General features: G+C 48.8%; 1 protein-coding gene across 3 annotated transcripts in view; it reads right to left on the bottom strand.

Moving 5' to 3' along the window:
- Nucleotides 1-16,800, bottom strand: part of COBL (cordon-bleu WH2 repeat protein) — a 304,124-nt gene extending 287,324 nt beyond the window's left edge. Inside the window, exon 1 of one of the 3 annotated variants that reach the window (XM_061413311.1) lies at nt 16,566-16,800. In XM_061413311.1, the coding sequence (XP_061269295.1) occupies nt 16,566-16,606 (41 nt within the window). In that variant the 5' untranslated portion in view covers nt 16,607-16,800. The remainder of the gene's footprint in view (nt 1-16,565) is intronic. The other 2 variants (XM_061413309.1, XM_061413308.1) reach the window with 2 other exon arrangements.
- Nucleotides 16,801-19,197: the final 2,397 nt, after the last annotated feature.

The following is a 19,197-nucleotide window of genomic DNA, read 5'->3' as shown; positions in this document are numbered from 1 at the left end:
CGTGGTGACTCACTCTCTGGCATGTGCCAGGTCACTGGCTCAGTGATTGCAACGCGGTCCCAAGACTATGACAACAGTACAGCACCCAGAGGGCTGCACGCTTCGAAATGAGCTGCTCTTTCCACTGTTGGGATAAAACCCTGGACTTCACCAATGAGAGCCTTTCTCAAGCCCCGTCACAGACTGAATACAATGGTCCATAATTTCAGGGTTAGGCTCTACATTCACTATCAGGGAGCAGAGATGTAAAAACGTCTGTCCTTTTAAAGAATCTGGGGACAGGACACACAGCTGAACGTGGGCTGAAAAGCCCATTATCCGAATCCAATAATGAGGCCACGGTGCACATCTGCTTTTGTGTACACGGCGAGGGCTGGGTGGGTGGTGAGAGGTGGTGGGGGCATCCTGCCCCCTGGGATAGAAAAGCAGCAGATACAGAGGCAGGTTCACACTCCTGATCACTATTTCTTTCCTACAGCAAAAAAACAGTCAAGAGGGAGCTTGTCAAAGCAACAAGTACTGTTGAACACCTATTATCTCAAGCTAATGAGCTTGGGGTGAGGGTTGACTAATCTCTCAGATGTTTCCTATGAAAAACATAGACAGATACATCAAAATTTAGATTGTCTACGGATCTGATTCTACCAGGGAATGTGTGAACCCTTTGGGTCCTTCTGTTTGGGTCAGCAAATAGTCTTCCTTTCCCAATACTTTTCACAGTGGATCTACAGATTTATTCAGTATTTAGGGCTTCCCTGGTAGCCCAGATGGTAAAGAATCTGCCTGCAGTGCAGGAGACCCAGGTTCCATTTCTGGGTCGGGAAGATCTCCTGGAGGAAGAAATGGCAACCCACTCCAGTATTCTTGCCGGGAGAATCCCATGGACAGAGGAGTCTGGCTGGCTACAGTCCATGGGATCGCAAAGAGTTGGACATGACTGAGCGACTAACAGTTTCACACTTTCACTTTCATTCAGTATTTTATCTAATTGCCAAACACACATTTTCAGGAAATCACCTTGTGCTGTTATTTCTCAGCTAAGATTCTACATAGCAGCTGATCAAACACACATGAACCATCATGGACTGGACTCCACGGCGAACCTAGATTATTTACTTTATAGTCTCTTTAACGAGTAAAGGACATCATGCAATACTGTTGGACACAGCCCAGGTTTGGAGCAAAGCCCTCTTCCAAAATCCCCACTGGTCCAAGTCAGGAGACTGCGATCCAAGCACAGGCCGCTCCGCCATCTCCATCGCAGTCAAGAGGGGACCAAGGATGGAGGGGTGCCGGGGTCTAAGTGGCACCCAAGAGGTGCATCTGGAGACCAAGTGGTCCCGCCCGCCACTCCTTACACCCATACCCTCAGCACAGCAGGGACTGGAGAGCAGCAAAAACGACTTGCTCCTCTCACAAAATCCCCAGCCCTCCACCGCTGGGACCTCCTACGGAGCAAGGGGCAGTCACCACCGCAGGCTGATAAAAGAGAAGGGACACAAGTGAAACCTGGGAGAAAGCTTTTGCTCCCAGTGATATGTCACTTCTGCACATAGAAAATAAATGAAAATCTGTTTCAATAGCAATGCCTCCTCGGCACTATAAAAACACTCCCTACCTGATGTACCTACACCACATGCTGGAGAAGGTGTGGAGAGAAAGGGACCCTGCTGCACTGGTGGTGGGAATGCAAACTGGTGCAGAACAACTCTATGGAGAAGAGCATGGAGGTTCTTCATAAAACTAAAATAGAGCGACCATATGACCCCGGAAGCTCCCTCCTGGGCACTTATCCAGCAAAACGAATTTGAAAACATACATGCACCCCTATGTTCACAGCAGCACTGTTTACAACAGAAAAGACACAGGAGCAACCTAAACTCAAGTGTCCACCCACAGAGGGATGGGTGAAGAAGACGTGGGACGTGTATACAATGGAGTATTGTGTGTGCACACTTGGTTGTGTCCGATGCTTTGCAACCCCATGGACTGCAGCCCACCAGGCTCCTCTGTCCATGGGATTTCCCAGGCAAGCATGCTGGAGTGGGTTGCCACTTCCTTCTCCAGGGGATCTTCCCAACTGAGGGACTGAACCCATATCTTCTACACTGTGGGCAGATTCTTCACTGCTGAGCTACTGGGGAAGCCTGCAGTGGAATATTACTCAGCCATAGAAAGAATGAAGCCATGTCATCTGCAGAAACAAATGGCCCGAGAGACTATCACACTAAGTCAGTCAGTCAGAGAAAGACAAATATCGTACGATATCACTTACATGTGGAATCTAATAAAAAGATAAAAAGGAATTCCTTGGAAAACAGAAACAGACCAACAGACATAGAAAGAAAATGTGGTTATCAAAGGGGAAGGGGTTTGAGGGGTTAATTAGGAGTTGAGACTGATGTATACACACTGCTATGTATGAAGCAGATAATCAACAGAGACCTACTATACAGCATAGGGACACCCTGCTCCATATTTCATAATAACCTATAAGGAAAAATAATCTGAAAAAGAAAAAAATATATATGCATATGTAACTGAATCATCATGCTGTACTCTTGAAATTAACCCAACATGGTAAATCAATTATACTTCAATTAAAAAATAAACCCTCTCTCCCAAAGTAAAAAGTTAAGAGTGAAGCGTGCACTCCTCCAGCACACGAGTGTATTATTAAAACCTCCCTGGTTTAAAAAGAAGCCATCCATTACATCCCATTAACCTCGCCAGCTAAAGTCTAAACACTGACATAAGAATACGAATCATTTTAAACTCCAAGTGAGAAGTCGCATCAAGAAAACATTCCAAATGCATGATTTCCCCTGGAGTTGCCATTCAGATGCCTCATCTAAAAAGCAATGTTTTCCACAGACCAAGAGCAGACAGAAAAGGCATTTCCTTCCAACTTCACACATGTCACTTACCACTTATAACTGACAAATGGAGAGTATGCCACACAGGTTAAGTAAAGCTTCATGAAGCGGGATAAGTTATTTTTGTGAGCGTGACTAAAAACCAGCTTAGAAAGAAAAAGAAAACAGACTGATGGGCACAGACCCTGGGGAGCTCAGAGTGCCTGTGCAGAGGGACCTTCAGGACACTCAGGTGCCCCGAGGGGGTGCTCCATCAACCCCATCGTGTGAGGATGGCAGTCCCGTCTACCTGCAAGACCCCTTGGCATCCGCTGCAGGACAGGCCAGCATCAGCACTGTCCCAGGCAGGCTCAGCTCTGAGGGTCACCTCAGAGCTCCTGGGCTGTCTTGACTGGGCCGTCTTGACTCCCAGTCACCTCAGAGCTCCTGGACTGTCTTGACTCCCAGCTCCTTCCTGCTCAGAGGCCAGAGATAGGGGACATTAACCCAGGAAGATCCCAGTCTGATGCCCACCCACCTGCAGGGGCACAGGGAAGACTGCCTGGCTCACAGCAAAACCCACAGCTCAGCCTGTAGTCCAGCCAAGGTCGCCCACCAGAAAGCCCGACCCCAGCCCTGTGAGCCTGGGCCTGCATACCTTCCACTCTGAGGGCGGCCTGCCTGTTGGGCAGAGCAGAGCACTGGGGTCTCCTTAAATGCACGCACACAAGACACAGTGAGCTGAGTCAGCACCCCAGGCCAAGGGGGGCTGTGACATGCTATGAACTCCTAAGCCAGGGTCTAGCACAGCACCTTCCAGGGGGAGAAGCTGCATTCGAGGCATCATGTTAATTCACAAATACCTGGTCTGTGCTCAACAAGAGCTCCACTCCCACCCCTTACCTCTCACTCCCACCCCACTTACCTCTGCCCAAACAACACCCCGCCCAGGCAACTCAGGGCTGCACGTCCGGAGACGTACCAACACGGTTACTGCCAGGTGGGCACCACCACAGACCCCTGCACAAGCAGGAAGCCACGTGGTGCTGACACGTGGGCCGTTTCTTCAGGAAAACGCCCTTGAGAGACACAGGCGGCTCAGAAACAGCCTGGGACACCACCTGAGGAGGCCAGACAGTGGCTGGGCTCTGGAAGCTCTACCTCTGTGTGCCAAGTGACCGAGGGGTGAGGAGGACACAGGCCTGGAGACTTCGGTCATGTGACAATCCCACCCCCGGGCTGTGGACAGAATCATTGTCACCAGCTTTGGAGGATCGGTGGGGGCCGCCCTCCCGGGCCAGGGCTAGGAACGCCTGTCCTGTCAGCTGGAAAACCTCACTGTCACAGATGACTAAGGCACTGAAATGAGGAAGGGTCCCGTGCAAAGCATTTCTGCCACCTCCTCTGAGAAAAATGTCCAGCCCCAAAGGCAGGATTCCAAAACTGTGAAACATGACGGTCTGTCAAAAGAAGAACTGATGAGTAACAAGGAGACACTTTACACGGAAATCTTTTTCAGTTTAAACGAATTGCATTTCCAAACTAGTTGTCATTACTTTTCCGAAGGTGATAAAATCCTTCACCTAACCTCATTTAGGACATACTCTTCATCTGTGGATCCCAGCATGTTAACCAAGCAAAGAGATCTGAGGATGGGGAGTGATGAGTGGGGCATTAGAGACACTCAGCTTCAGGATCCCCAGGAACCCTTTTTTAAAACTCTTTGGCTTTTATTGAAATATAGCTAATTTACTGCTGCTGCTACTGCTGCTAAGTCGCTTCAGTTGTGTCCGACTCTGTGCGACCCCATAGATGGCAGCCCACCAGGCTCCCCTGTCCCTGGGATTCTCCAGGCAAGAATACTGGAGTGGGTTGCCATTTCCTTCTCCAATGTTAATTTCCGCTACACAGCAAAGTGTATATATTAACATACATATAAATACACACATTTATACACATATCTTTTTCATATTCTTTTCCCTTATGGTTTATCACGGGTATTGAGTATAGTTTCCTGTGCTACACAGTAAGATCTTGTTGTTTATACATCCTCTATCTAAGAGTTGGCACTTACTAATCCCAAACTCCCAACCCCTCCCTCCCCCAGCACCTCCCCGCTGGCAACGGCCACGTTTTAAATCCAGGGGGGTGATCTGGTGTGGCTGACAGCTCTGCAGTTCACTCTTCCTCTGTGTGATGCTGCCCAGACACCGTAAGCCCCTGGGATGTCTTAGTAAGAAGTGGTTTAGACGGAGCGTCAGAGGGAGACAGTTCTCAGTTCTACTCCAAGCCAGTTCCACATGATAATTACAGGCGGCAAGACAGACGGGCGTCCAAATGGGCAGATGGATAGGGAGTCTTGGCAGGGAGCTGCTCTCAGTGGCAAATGTCTACATTCTGGCTACACTGAATCAGTCTCTTTCCAACCTAATGGTTTGTTTATTGAACATTAGTGGATTCTGCTCTTAATTAATAGGGCTCTACTCAACGCAACTGTATTTAAGTCTCAAGAGTTAGCCTCAGGAACACAAGTCTCCTCTTCTGCTGTATCACTCCCACCCTAGCTATTTTTAAATTCAACTCCCTAACCATCAGGTTTGTGAAAACTGCCAGGATCTGATTTGGGAGTCTGCTGCTTTGCCCAGGGCTAGAAGTGAGCTTAAACGTCATGTCCCATGTGCTCACACATACATGCACACTCACAGCCCATTTTCCCCAGTCTCCTAACCTCAGTTTACTACCTAAGCATTTAAGGCTTCAAGCCATTTCCACATTTCTGAAGGGTCAATACATCTGGTCCACTCCATGAACCCAAGGCTGCGTGGAGCACAGATGCTGAGACAAAAGCCTGGCAAGGATCCCTCACCCTTTCTGCTGCTCTTCTCACCAATCCGGCCAACCCCCCACCCAGGCAGGAGCCCAGATTCTCCTGCTGTGGCCACACCACAGGCCGGGTTTGGAAATCTTCCTCCCTCCCACCTCTCCAGGCTGGTGCCCATTCTTAACAAGCCAAAGCGGACAGGACGTGCATGGCAGGAACAGAGACATCATAAAAAGTAAACTGCTGGCCCCCTGATCTGTTCCAGACAAAGGTGAGGCAGGGTCAGAGCCAGGCGCGTGCATGGGTTTCTCCTGGAGGCCTGGGGGAGGCGTCACTGCTGCCCAGCGCTGCCTGTGGCCCAGGGTGGGCTGTCACAGGCCCAGAGCTGCGCCACGGAGGAGCCCTGCGCCTCTGCTGCGAGTGAGCTCAGAGCAAACTGAGGATGCGTTTCCAGCAGAGGCCACGGGGCTTCCAGGGTCCCTGGTCTAAAGAAATCAGGGCCCCTGGAATCCCGGAGGAGGAGGGGCAGGGCCACCTGGCCTGTCTGATTACTTTCACCGCAGCTCCTTCCAGTCCCCACGGAGGGTCAGATGTGCTCAAGCAAGGACCCCAGGCAGCTCCCTGGTCCTGTCCCCTCGTCTTCCATGACTGGAAAGGAGAGGGTGATAAAGACAAGGCCGGTGGGGAGGATGCAGAAACGGGAGCCCTCAGGCACTGCTGGCTGTAATGGTGAAGAGAGTCGCTGCTGTGGAAAGCGGGGTGGTGACCCCGAAAGAGTTCAACATAGAATCCAGTTATCCCACCCCAGGGCAAACTCAGAAAAGCAGTCAGAGCAGGGACCTCCGGAGAAGCATCACTCACAGCAGCCAACAGTGGAGGCAAAAGTGTCCATGGACAGATGAGTGAACAAACCAAAGGCGGTGAACACACATTCAGCCTTAAAAAAGGAAGGAAATTCCACTCCTGCTATGACCAGGACATTCTGCTAAGCGACATAAGCCAGTTACAGAAAGACGAACACTTCAAGATTCTACCTTTCTGAAGTCCCTGAAGTCAAATTCACCCAGACAGAAGTAGGATGGTAGGCGCTAGGAGCTGGGGGCAGAGGGGTGGGGACTGACTGGATACAGAGTTTCAGCTTGGGAAGAAAACAGTTCTGGAAATGAATGGTGACTGCTGCACAAGAATGGGACTGTACTTAACGCGACTGAGCTGTAGAGACGGCATGTCATATAAATTTTACAATGATTAAAAAAAGACTGGGTCATAGACATGAGCAAAGGGATGTGCAACTTGAGGATCAGACCCTCAAAATAAAGGGCAGGTCCCCTGCCTCCTCCCACAGTCGGCAGGGCCGGAGCAGACGGGGGCCACACACGGGCCACGGCAGAGCCACCAGATGTGAAGAAGCGGGTGCCCTTGGACTTAGTACCTCGTCTTAGCCTGTTCAGGCTGCTTTTCCAAAACACCACAGACTAGGTGGCTTATACGCAATAGGCATGTACTGCTTGCAGTTCTGGAGGCCTTAAGGCCAAGGCTGGGTGCTGGTGTGGTCTGGAGACCTCTTCCAGGTCGCTGATTTCTTTCTCCCCCTATCTCCATGGGTTAGAAGGGTCAAAGGGAGCTCTCGGGGTGTCCTTCATAAGGGCACTGATCCCAGTAGGGAGGGCCCGGGCCCACCCTCATGTCCTAACACCTCCAGGAGCCCACCTCCTAATACTGTCAGCTTGAAGGTTAGGATTTGAACATGTTAAGTTGGGAGAGACACAGACATTCAGATCACAGCACACCTCAACACCTGCTTGCAGAACTGGATTTTCACAGGAGAGAGAAGATGACTTCATCTCTCAGCTGCCATCACTTTGCATCGTCTAATACAGTCACTTTAGTTTCTCAAAATCAGACATCCAATACCTCCGAAGTCTGCAAAGAACAGGATGGCACAGCCCACAAGCCCAGTCAGAGCAGGGTGGCTATACAGGTTAGCAATGACTGATCTTTCTGATGTCCTGCAGTCTGGCAAAAATAAAACGAAGCAGAAAGTTTTTAAAAAGTCAGTCTTTAAAAAAGAAGGACCTAGAATTTCTGGGAACACTTCTGTTCCTATGGTTTCAGAGATCACGTGAATCTTGAGTCCATCCAACATCCTCCAGGGGGATGCAGCCTCACTTTCTGCATTCCAGCTGTGCGTCCTGCGCCTGTGCTCCAAACTCACTGCAGACAGCGACCGCAGCCATGAGATTAACACACGTGATCCTTAGAGGAAAAGCTGTGACAAACCTAGACAGCATGTTAAAAAGCAAAGACATCACTTTGCTGATAAAGGTCCATTTAGTCAAAGCTATGGATTTCTCTGATAGCTCAGGTGGTAAAGAATCCACCTACAATGTGGGAGACCCTGGTTTGATTCCTGCATCGGGGAGATCCCCTGGAGAAGGAATAGGCTATCCACTCCAGTGTTCTTGGGCTTCCCTTGTGGCTCAGCTGGTAAAGAATCCACTTGCAATGTGGGAGACCTGGGTTTGATACCTGGGTTGCAAAGATCCTCTGGAGAAGGGAAAGGCTACCCACACCAGTATCCTGGCCTGGACAATTTCATGGACGAGTCCATGGGGTCGCAAAGAGTCGGACGTGATTGAGTGACTTTCACTTTCACTTTCATGGTTTTTCCAGTAGTCACATACAGATGTAAGAGTTGGAACATAAAGAACGCTGAGTGCTGAAGAACTGATGCTTTTGAATTATGGTGCTGGAGAAGACTCTTGAGGGTCCCTTGGACTGCATGGAGGTCAAGCCAGTCAATTCTAAAGGAAATCAACCCTGAATATTCATTGGAAGGACTGAGGCTGAAGCTGAAGCTCCAATACTTTGGCCAGTTGATGTGAAGAGTCAACTCACTGGAAAAAAACCCTGATGCTGAGGAAGATGAAAGGCAAAAGGAGAAGAGGGAGGTAGAGGATGAGTTAGTTGGATGGCATCACCAACTCAGTGGACATGAATTTGAGCAAACTCTGGGAGATAACGAAGGACAAGGAAGCCTAGTGTGCTGTAGTCCATGGGGTCACAAAGAGTCAGACACAACTTAGCTACTGAACAACAGCAGCAACAAAAATCCTGTGCCATAAAGTTATGACACAATTTATCACAAGGTAGCACCCTTGCCTCCCAGGAGCTCAGAAGTCTGCAGATCAGAGATACGTAATGGGAAACCCTAACCTCACACAAGGGTTTCCAGCAGGGGAATCAGCACAACCACGAGAGGTGAAGGTCAGGGCTCATTATCTGAGATGAGATGAGGGATCTCAATGGCTGTCAATGGAGCCCCCAGCTACACCTAGGGGAGGAAGCAGGAGCTACCTGAGAAAGAAGAAATGTCGCCAGGCCCTGGGGAGAGAGGAAGCCTGAGAGAGCAGGGTGCCCTGCGGTTCAGGAAGGACAAGGGGACAGTGCGAAAGGAGATGCTGGACCTGCATGCCCACGAGGGCGCCACTGACCGTACCTGGCTGCTGACAGTTAAATGAATGAAAACGGAAGAAAGTCAAAGATTCAGTCTCACGTTTCAGTGGCTGCAGTCAGGACACAGACACAGAGCATCTTCATCCTCAGGCGTTCCGCTGAGCCGGGAAAGAGGAGGGAGCCACTCCAGGACGGGACTGTGGGCTCGGCTCAGAGGCCACTTTAATGCTGCACATCTGACACCTGGACCCAAGTCTTCCTATTCCTGAGCCTGTATTCTTTCCACTAAGCCTGCCTGTCTGCCTTTGATGAAGAAAGTCAAATTGGATTAATGGCCAAGCACAGGGAATTCTGGATTAGGGAAAGATCCCTGCCTGGCCCAGCAAGGGTTCAAACACATCCATGTATCCACGTGTGTCCACAGAGGAAAACAGCCTGCTGTCCCCTATCTGAAGGAGGGGAGAGGGTCTGGAAGTCAATATCCCTTGTCTGGGATCCTGGGTAATGTGGTGAGAAGGAAGAAGAAAGAGTGATGAAGCAGGATTCCTGGTTATCTGGCTCACCTTTGGGAGTCCTTGTTAGTTTGGGGGGAAAAGGATAAGGACTTCAATGATCTTTTGAAAGTGATCAGCGTCTCTTAAAAAGAGACCTCCACTTGGTTTGGTGGAGGTGGGGACTGGAGCTGCAAAAGTCCCCAAAAGCATCTGTGGTCTGGGAACACGGTTCATCAAATGGAGTGCAGTAAAATATGTCTTAGTTGTTGCTTGACAAGCTTTTTCTTTTTTAAAATAGAAATGTTTTTGGCTGTGAAATTTATTCTAATTGACCTTAACCTGTAGAAGACATGGTCCTGGCAAACAACAGCTTAGCAGCTAATTAGGAGACCAAGAGAAGTGAGCATAAACCCTACAGGCTGCAATGCATCCGCCCAGCTAGGGAAGGGAGCATCCTTGTCCCTGAAGAGGGGGACTGTCCCTGAGACAGGCAGGAGGAAACACAGCAGCTTCTGGAGACCCAAGAGAGTGCACAGCAAAATCTAGTTCAGAATAAACACCATCAGGTCCTTAAGTGTCCAAGGACAGAGGAACAGATGAAGAAGACGTGGCACATATACACAATGGAATGCTGGCTCAGTGGTGAAGAATCTGCCTGTCAATGCAGGAGACATGGGTTCAATCCCTGGGTCAGGAAGATTCCCCTGGAGTAGAAAATGGCAACCCACTCCAGTACTGTTGCCTGGGAAATTCCATGAACAGAGGAGCCTGGGGGGCTATAGTCCATGGCATTGCAAAGAGTCAGACACAGCTGAGTGACTGAATATGCACACACACAAAAAGGAACAAAATTGGGTCATTTGTAGAGACATGGATGAACCTAGAGACTTACCAGAGTGAAGTAAATCATAAAGAGAAAGACACATCAGATGTGGAATCTATAAAAATGGTACAGAGGAGCCCACTTGCTGGGCAGGAATAGAGAGACAGACTTGAGAATGGACTTGTGGACACAGAAGAGGAAGCGGGGCATGGGCTGAAAGGGGAGATTGGGACTGACATGTATATATCACCATGTGTAAAACAGACAGCTAGCAGGAACCTGCTCTATAGCACAAGGAGCTCAGCTCAGTGCTCTCTGAGGACCTAGAGGAGTGGGATGGAGGGGGAGAGAAGGAAGTCTAAGAGGGAGGGAATATATGTATACATATGACAAACCTAGACAGGGTATTAAAAAGCAAAGACATCACTTTGCCGATAAAGGTCTATATAATCAAAGCTATGGTTTTTCCAGTAGTCATGTACAGTTGTGAAAGTTGGACCATAAGAAAGGCTGAGTGCTGAAGAATTGATGCCTTTGAATTGTGGTGCTGGAGAAGACTCTTGAGAACCCCTTGGACCCCAAGGAGATCAAGCCAGTCAATCCTCAAGGAAATCAGCACTTAATATTCCTTTGTAGGACTGCTGCTGAAGCTCCAATACTTTGGCTACCTGATGTGAAGAGCCAAATCACTGCAAAAGACGCTCATGCTGGGAAAGACCGAAGGCAATAGAAGAGAGCGGCAGAGGATGAGATGGTTAGATAGCATCACCGACTCAATGGATATGAATCTGAGCAAATTCCAGGAGACAGTGAAGGACAGGGAAACCTGGAATGCTGTAGTCCATGGGGTCACAAAGAGTCAGACACGACTTAGTGACTGAACAACAGCAATAGCTGATCCATTTCATTTTACAGCATAAACTAACAATATTGCAAAACAAGTAAATCTCAATTTAAAAAAAAAAAAAGAACCAACATCATCAGGTCTTGAAAACAATTACCATCATTAGCTTTGTATAAAAGCAAATGAAACCATATAAAGTACAAGCAAGAAAAACCCTGAATACTACGTCTGGGAGAGAGGAGTAAAAAATAAAGAATTGTGGAAACATGAAGGAAAAGTGGTAAAGTTGATGACACTGTCATCAATTCAGGTGCTGAAAGCCAGCAAGTGGTCCTGGAAGATGAAGACTCCAGTGACAAGGTGAAAGTGAGAAAACAAAGGTATAAGGTGGAGGGGGTGGAATTCGCTTAAATGAAAATTATAAAATAGTAAAAAGGTATAGTATCAATATGTCAATAATACAAATCAATATTAACTAGTGTAACTGGAGAAAAAATTACAAAGATGAAGATATATAAAAACCTTCAGTGAATCATGAAATACCAAATCTATGTTCTGTTACAGTATAAAGTAACTGAAAAAAAATTTACAACTATTAATATATCCTGTGGTCTTTCTGAAAGACAGAACTAAAGAATGATAAGGCAAAGTGTTAAAAATTAATAAAGGATAGATAAGAATTCTTAGAAAAAAAAAAGAAACACAACTTCATGATTATCAAACTAGAAACCTTTTCCTCCTATGGCATACTAATAAAAATATGCTTTTAATGTGATATAGTAGATAAACTGAAAATTTTAGAAAAATATCTAGAAACTAGTTCAGTTTTCACACTATAGTTCTTCTTAAAAATACACAAAATTAAAAAGCTTTTGAGTTTCATCCTCAAAATAAAATAAAATAAAATAAAATTATCCAACACATACAATCCACAGACTCCACAATTAAATTCTATTTATTCTCTAATAAAGGGGTACTGGAAATACACCACATCACAATCAAGTGTTCCTATGTTTTAAATTTGCACAATTTCAATCTAAACACTACTTTGGTGTCAAACATCTCTGCTCACTTTTAAAACTTATGACCAATTACAAATTTAAACTTAATAGCAAAGCACAAAAGGCCTAGAAACATAAATTACTCATCGGTGTGCAGACAACTCACAATCACTGCTTTCCTAATAATTATGGAAGCACTTTCAGGTGTTCCCAAATTATCACTTCACGTCCCAGGTCCCAAATTAAAGAGGCCACCAGACCCAGACCTGCATGCCCATGGGGGTGTCACTCGCCTGGACCTACCTAATAATAATCTGATCCGCTGGCACCAGGAAAAGTCAGCCAGGGAGGGAAAGAGGTGGAGCCACAGGCTGCTGTGCCTGGTACAAACATCTTCACACCAAATTTAATCACATATTAGCTTCAGCTCCATCACACAATCACTGAGAAATATTACAATGCTCTAAGCTTACCTGCTATTGTAACAGGGGAATTCAACTCCTCTAATGTATTAAAAAATATTAAGAAAAACTATTATTACAAAAGAATACAATTCTGAGATCTCCTCTCCACTTTATATCAAACAAGAACGAGTTTTGATGTCCTTAAATGAACTACTGACTTAAAGAAGGGCTCAGAAGTAACATCTTAAAAAAACAGCTCAAATTGAATGGGAAAATTTTAATGTAGCAAATAATCAGTCAGACTGTCATTTTTAAGGATATAAACACACTTTCTAACAGGTTAGCCAAAAGCCTAGAAACCTTAAAAAAAATAAATAAATAAAGGCCCAGAAACCTAAACATGTTTTTACAGAGCACACCTGCTAATATTTCACTATCTTTGCATGCTCGTAAGAGATAAGGTAGAGAAAGCCAAGGTGGCCACCCAAGTTCACGGTCAGGAGTAGCAGGCCTCCCATACTTAGCGGTATGTTCAGTGTCAACAGGACTCAAGAAGCTCAAGTTACCCACTTCGATTAATATCTTTAAAATTATTTCATGTTCTAATGACTTGATTAAATAATGACAAATTTATGCAGAGAAGGGAATACCAGCTATGTCTCCGGGGAGCACACATTCTGGTGAAACTGACTCACAAACTTTCACTGATATTTACACAAGCACACTCCTGAATGAAGCCAACGGGCAAAGGCACCAGCTGTTTAGACATTTCATGTCACTGGAGACTCTTTTATCCTACAGAAATACGCATCTCCACCACAGGGGAAAAAAATTAACTACTACCCTGCCAAACTCACCAACATGCTGCCTCTTGTTCCTATGAGCTCCAGTGGGAAATTCAATCCTGTGTCCATAACCAACTACTGGGATGTGGGTGTACGCATGCATGCCCAGTTGCTCAGTCACGTCTGAGTCTTTGTGACTCCATGGGTTGTAGCCCACCAGTCTCCCCTATTTATGAGATTTTTCAAACAAGAATACTGGAGTGGGTTCAACTACTGGGGTAGATCTCACAAACACTCAAACAGATAACTAAAAGTAAGCCAAAAAACTTTGCCTTAAATGGACTTGGAGATATTTTAAAACTTTACTCAAAGGTAATTCACCTTTACTTGCATTCTAGAATATTCCATCAATTAGTATACCTCAACTAAGGTCTGAAATTCTTGAAAAGTCACACGGTCTGATTGGTTAGTTTTTGCCTATGTCCTCTTTCCTAAAATAATACTTTTCCCCAACAGTTTTAAATTAAGTTAGCCCTAAGATATGGTTTTAATGAAATTACTAGTAAAAACCTAAATTCCAATCCAAATAAAATGTATACTTGTGCTCTCAACAAAAGTAACTAATAATTATGTATTAATAAATTAGGCAGACATACAGTCAGTGAATTTACAGTCACTAATGTCTCTGGCCCTTCAGTAATTGTCAAGGACTGTCATACACGTTATTTTATAAGGTGACATGTCCTTAATTCATTGTCCCCCATCCAGCCCATTTCTACATAACACAAGGCAAAGCGCCAGTCTCAGTGAACGACAACAAATTCATCACATCAGTCATCTGCCATGGTGTGGAAAAGTAATAGCTTAATGAAAGTGGGATTAGATAACCAATCATGGCAGTATCAGAGGAAAAACATTCCCTGGAGCATGGAGCACATGGCAGGCATCGCCTTATTCTTAGGCAACAGGTCAGAGGAGACGGTAATTTTGGTGAAGAATCAACAGAAGCTGACCGCCACCAATAATGTACCAAAGCCAGAAATTTCACATCTGTATCTTTCCTTTCTGATAGGCAACCAATACACCCATATTATATAAAACATTCAAAGAAACAAACAAACAAACAAACAAAAAACCCAAGACCATTTCTGCCCTCTGATTTTAAGCATGCTGCATTTGGTTGGCTGTCTGTTCACTAAAACGTACTAAAACAAAAGATACAATAATTGTATACGATAGGAGGCTCTGCATGCGAGTGTGACGAAACAGTCAAATGCATCAAGAATAACAATCTCAGGTTTGTTACCATATCCACAGCAAAAGCCCCTAGTCTCTGCCGGGGGGGCTTGGACGTGAAGGCCAGAAATCCGCAAAGCACCACCAACCAGACTCGGCCGGGGTTGGGGGGTGGTGACTGACTTTCTGCTCACACAATACCACCCTGGAAACAGTGTCCCAAGTTTAGAATCCCCATTTCTTCTACAATCAGATTCTTTTAAAGGATTTTACAAGTACTTTTTGGATACAATTTTGCTGACCTCTTAAATGTTTGTTGACCTCTTAAATGTTTGCTGACCTCTCCAAATATAAGATAGTTTTGCCAAAAGGATTCCGGTCTCCGTAAACAGACTCATTAAATAACCTCTCCAATGGAGACAGATTAGTAGCAATTCCGTTTCACATTTCTCGATGTCATTTTGAGATGCCCACTACCATGAAAAAGGACTTTCCACATTTCTTTTCTTTGGGGGAGATCTGTTTGTTCAAAGGGAATTACATAACCGCCCCTAAGCGCACAGCAAAAAAAAACCCAAAAAACAAAAAACAACAAAGTTCCTTTTAACATTCCTCAGCTTCAGGATTATTTGATTTGCTAACCTGGCTCACTTTTTCCTGGCATTAAAGGCAGAGTTAAAAAAGAAAGAAAAAGGCAGTTTTTGAAAACCTTTTGCGCACTTGGGCAGCACCGCAGCCTATGAGTTCGCGCGGGCAGGATGAGTCAACGGGACACACTGCAATGAAAAGAGATTAGTTGTCCCCAAAGCTGCCTCACTGGAGACCAGTTGCTAGAGTGGAACGTGGGCCCCTTTGGTAAGCAGGTGCAGGGCCCACCCCAGGCACTCATTCCATTCTCAGGACTCATCACACATTCGCTCCAGGCCCTTGAGACAGCTCACAGGTCCTGGGTGTGCCCCGCGGAGACGCACTGCCCCGGCAAGCCGAGCGCGCGACCCCTTGAGCGCTGAGCTGAGCGCTGAGCGCAGGCCACCGGGCCCGGCGGGGGTCCTGCCCGGCTCAAACTCCAGCTCGGGATGTGGTTAAAGAGCAGGGTTATTTTTCTTGTATTACGGAAGTTACTCTTTCAGCGAATAGAATACGAACCTGACCTGTAATCCGCACACACGAGTTGTGGGATGTAAAACAGACCCCGCGAAGGTTTGGGCAAGAGGATCGGCCGCGCAGGCAGGGATGGGAGCCCCCACTTTAGTGATATGCTGGGGTCCCCGGGGCGGGCCCGGTTCACTTGCCAGTGCCCTGTACCGAGGAGCCCTGAAAAGTCAGCTAGGGAGGGGAGCAGCAGAAAACCTCCAGGGCAATGCCCTGTACACAGCCTTCCCGAGACCGCGGCACCTAGGCGCCTCTGGGTGCTCGGACCCTGTTCCCCTTCCTTTTAGGGGGAGGAGGAGCGGACGGTGGGGCGGGATGACAGACTGGAACACAGTCACCCAAGGGGCAAGTCAGCGACAGGGCTGGGGGCCCGGCCGGGTCTCCACCGCCTTCCTCCCCTCCCGCAGGGGGAGCCCTCGCGGGTGGCAGGGAAAGTTCGTGGGGCTCCGTCCGCGGGGACCCCCAAAAGGGAGCGCACAATCCCAAAAGGAGCGCGCACACAAACGCACACACGCGAAAAGCGCCGGGGCCGCGGGCTGACACTGTTACCCCGGGCAACGACCTGGGCGCACAAAGTACACAACTCCCTTCCCCCGCCGGGCGCGGGCTCGCGGCCCCGAAAGGGGCGCCCCGTCCCGAGTGCACGCCGCGCGGGCGCCGGCGTCCGCGGCGAGGGGAGCCCGGGGCGGCTTACCCGGTCGGGGGCTTGGCCGCCGAGGCTCGCAACGCGTCCATGGAGTCTGCGGGCGAGGCGGGGCGCGGGCGGCGCTCGGGCCCCGCGAGTCAGGCGCTCGCAGTCGCCGCCGCGGCCCTCATTCACTTTTTCCGCGCTGACCCATCGTCCTCCGTCGCGGGCCGGCGGAGGACAGCCGCCCGGCCGGAACGGCAGAAGGGGCTGGAACAGACCCAGGCAGGCGGGGGCGCGGGCCCGCGGGGAGGGGCCGACGCGGGGCGGGGGTGCCGGGAGCAAGGTGCGCCGCGCCCCCGGGAGCACCGCCCCCGCTGCCGCGCGCCTCCCGAGCGGCCGGCTCTGCCAACAGCGCGCGTCCGGGGCGGGGGCCGGGCGCCAGCGGGGCCCGAGAAGATACCCGCTTCGCCGCCGCCTGCTTCCCCGGGCCTCTGCTCCCGGGAGGGAGGGCACTGGTCTCCTGGCGCGTGGGGGTCCCGGGAGCGCGCCGCGCGGGGGCGGGGAGGAGCTGCGGAGGGGGAAGCACCTGGCAGCCTTTCGGGCAGGACGAGGTGGGCGGACCGACGGGAGGACGTCGGAGCGTTAAGAGTGAGCGGTGTCAGCCTCGCCGCCCTGGAACCCAGAACCTCCTTCCGGGCAGCGGCACTGGTGCGGTGGGTCTCTACGTGCCTTCCTGACCTGCCGCACCTGGGAACCTGTGAGAAAGGCAAATTCGGGCTCCACCGGGTCAGGTATTGGAAGTTGTGGGCCCTGGAGCCGGCCCAGCCTTGCTCCTGGGAGCTCGGGTTGTTAGACAGGTGCTGCGGTCGCGCTGCCGGTGATGGATTCAAGGGGCCGCGGGCAGAAACGCCAGCACAGGCAGCCCACGTGGGGCCCAGAGCAGGCCAGCCAGAGACCCCAGATCTTCTGAGCTTCACCCCACACTCCTTCTAACCCAAAGCCATAAAAGGGATCTGGGCTAGTGCGAAAGTCTGATTTACAAAAATGACTATTCCGTGGGGTTCCAAGGACTAGAATAAAATATGAGTAAGTGAGCCTGCTGTGCTGGGTGTTAAAGGAGGCGTTCCTTTGAGTCTAAAACTGGGATGAGGAATCCAGAGGCCTGCCTGAGCCTTCCTCCCGCTGCCCTCCAGCTTTCCCCTTAAGGAAGGGGAGAGACCGGTCTAGATACAGAATGGGAAATCCTTGCTGGGACTTGAAAGGCCTTAGGTACTCAGGCCTGGGCGCCCACCCAGAGCGCACAGCCTCAGAGCCCACCACGCTGCAGCTCTGCCTTCCCATTCTGTCCACCTCAGGCATCTGCCTGGGATGCTCTGCGGTGTCATTTCCAGTTCCACCCTGTGGTCCCTGCTCAGATGCCACCTCCCCAGGCAAGCCCTCCAGGAGCACTGTGTGCGAAATACAGACTTAGTATTGCTCTGCATGCCCTGAGTTATTTTTATTCTAGGAATTTATCTATTTGTATATAGCATACGTTTTTAATATATATTTTTAAATATAGATTTGTTGCTTGCTTATTTTAAATATTTGTATTTACAAATAGCTGTTTATGTTTTCATTATAGATAAAATTTTGCTTCTATATATGAATGTGTCTGTGAACTTTGTTTATATAAACAATTACAGGTGTAAACATTATAAATCAATGGAATATAAATATATAGCCATATTTGGCACATTTTGTTCTTGTCTGGCCATCTTTCTTCTTCCCTAGAATGTGATCTCAGTGAGTGTCGGGCCTTTGTCTGTTTCATGTATCAATGGACCCCCAGCATTTAGGACAGTCTGGCAGGTAGACGGGATGCCTGATAAATGCAGGGTGCGCTGAATGAGTGAATCTCTCCTAAGCCTTCCCCCTCTTGGTGTGGGGATCAAGGACTCCTCCTCAAGATCTCTGGTTCCCTCCTTACTCTTACTCAGGAAGCCACGTAAGAAAGGGCAGCCTGGGAGGGGCTAGAGATCCCTGTCTGGATCCTGCTGAGGGGGCAGGCGGGAGTGCAGCTCACTGGAAGGCCTGGAAAGGCCGCAGGAGGAATTGGGGCGGGGGGAGAAGGAGGAATAGACCAGTGTTCCCAATGGAGAAGGGGGTCATAGCAGGTAGCTGTCTCTCAGGGAGACAACATCCGGGAAAGATGAATAGAAGGAGGCAGTGTCCCACCTTCAGTGTGATGTTCAAATTGCTCTAGAGTAAAGGCCCAGAAAGACCCAGAGACCTGGACACCTCTGATTCCAGGAGGGCCACCAGGCGTCTCAGACCCTGAAACCCTGCAGGCACATTTACTTAACCCGGAGTGGGGTGAAGGGTGAGGACTGGTGAGAGATGTCATGAGGGCAGGGTCAGACTTGTCCCAGGAATGATGGGCTGAGCGCCCAAGGCTTTAGGGAAGACTTGGGCCAGCCTGGCAGCCTCCTGGGTCAGCTTGGGGGCCAGTTCTCTGTTTGCAATCCAAACTTCCTTTACCATGGGGATCCCTGCAAACCCACCTGCGTAGAGATGTGGTCCAACATTGTGCAGCTCGCAGAATGCTGTTGATGTGGCGTGTTAGTCACTCAATCCTGTCCAACTCTTTGTGACCCCATGGACTATAGCCCAATTCTCCAGGCAAGAATGCTAGAGTGGGAAGCCATTCCTTTCTCCA

The sequence above is a fragment of the Bos javanicus genome, chromosome 4, assembly GCF_032452875.1.
Source record: "Bos javanicus breed banteng chromosome 4, ARS-OSU_banteng_1.0, whole genome shotgun sequence".
Lineage (NCBI taxonomy): Eukaryota > Metazoa > Chordata > Mammalia > Artiodactyla > Bovidae > Bos > Bos javanicus.
The sequence above is the reverse complement of the archived record's forward strand: the minus strand, read 5'-3'. Positions and strand labels throughout refer to the sequence as shown.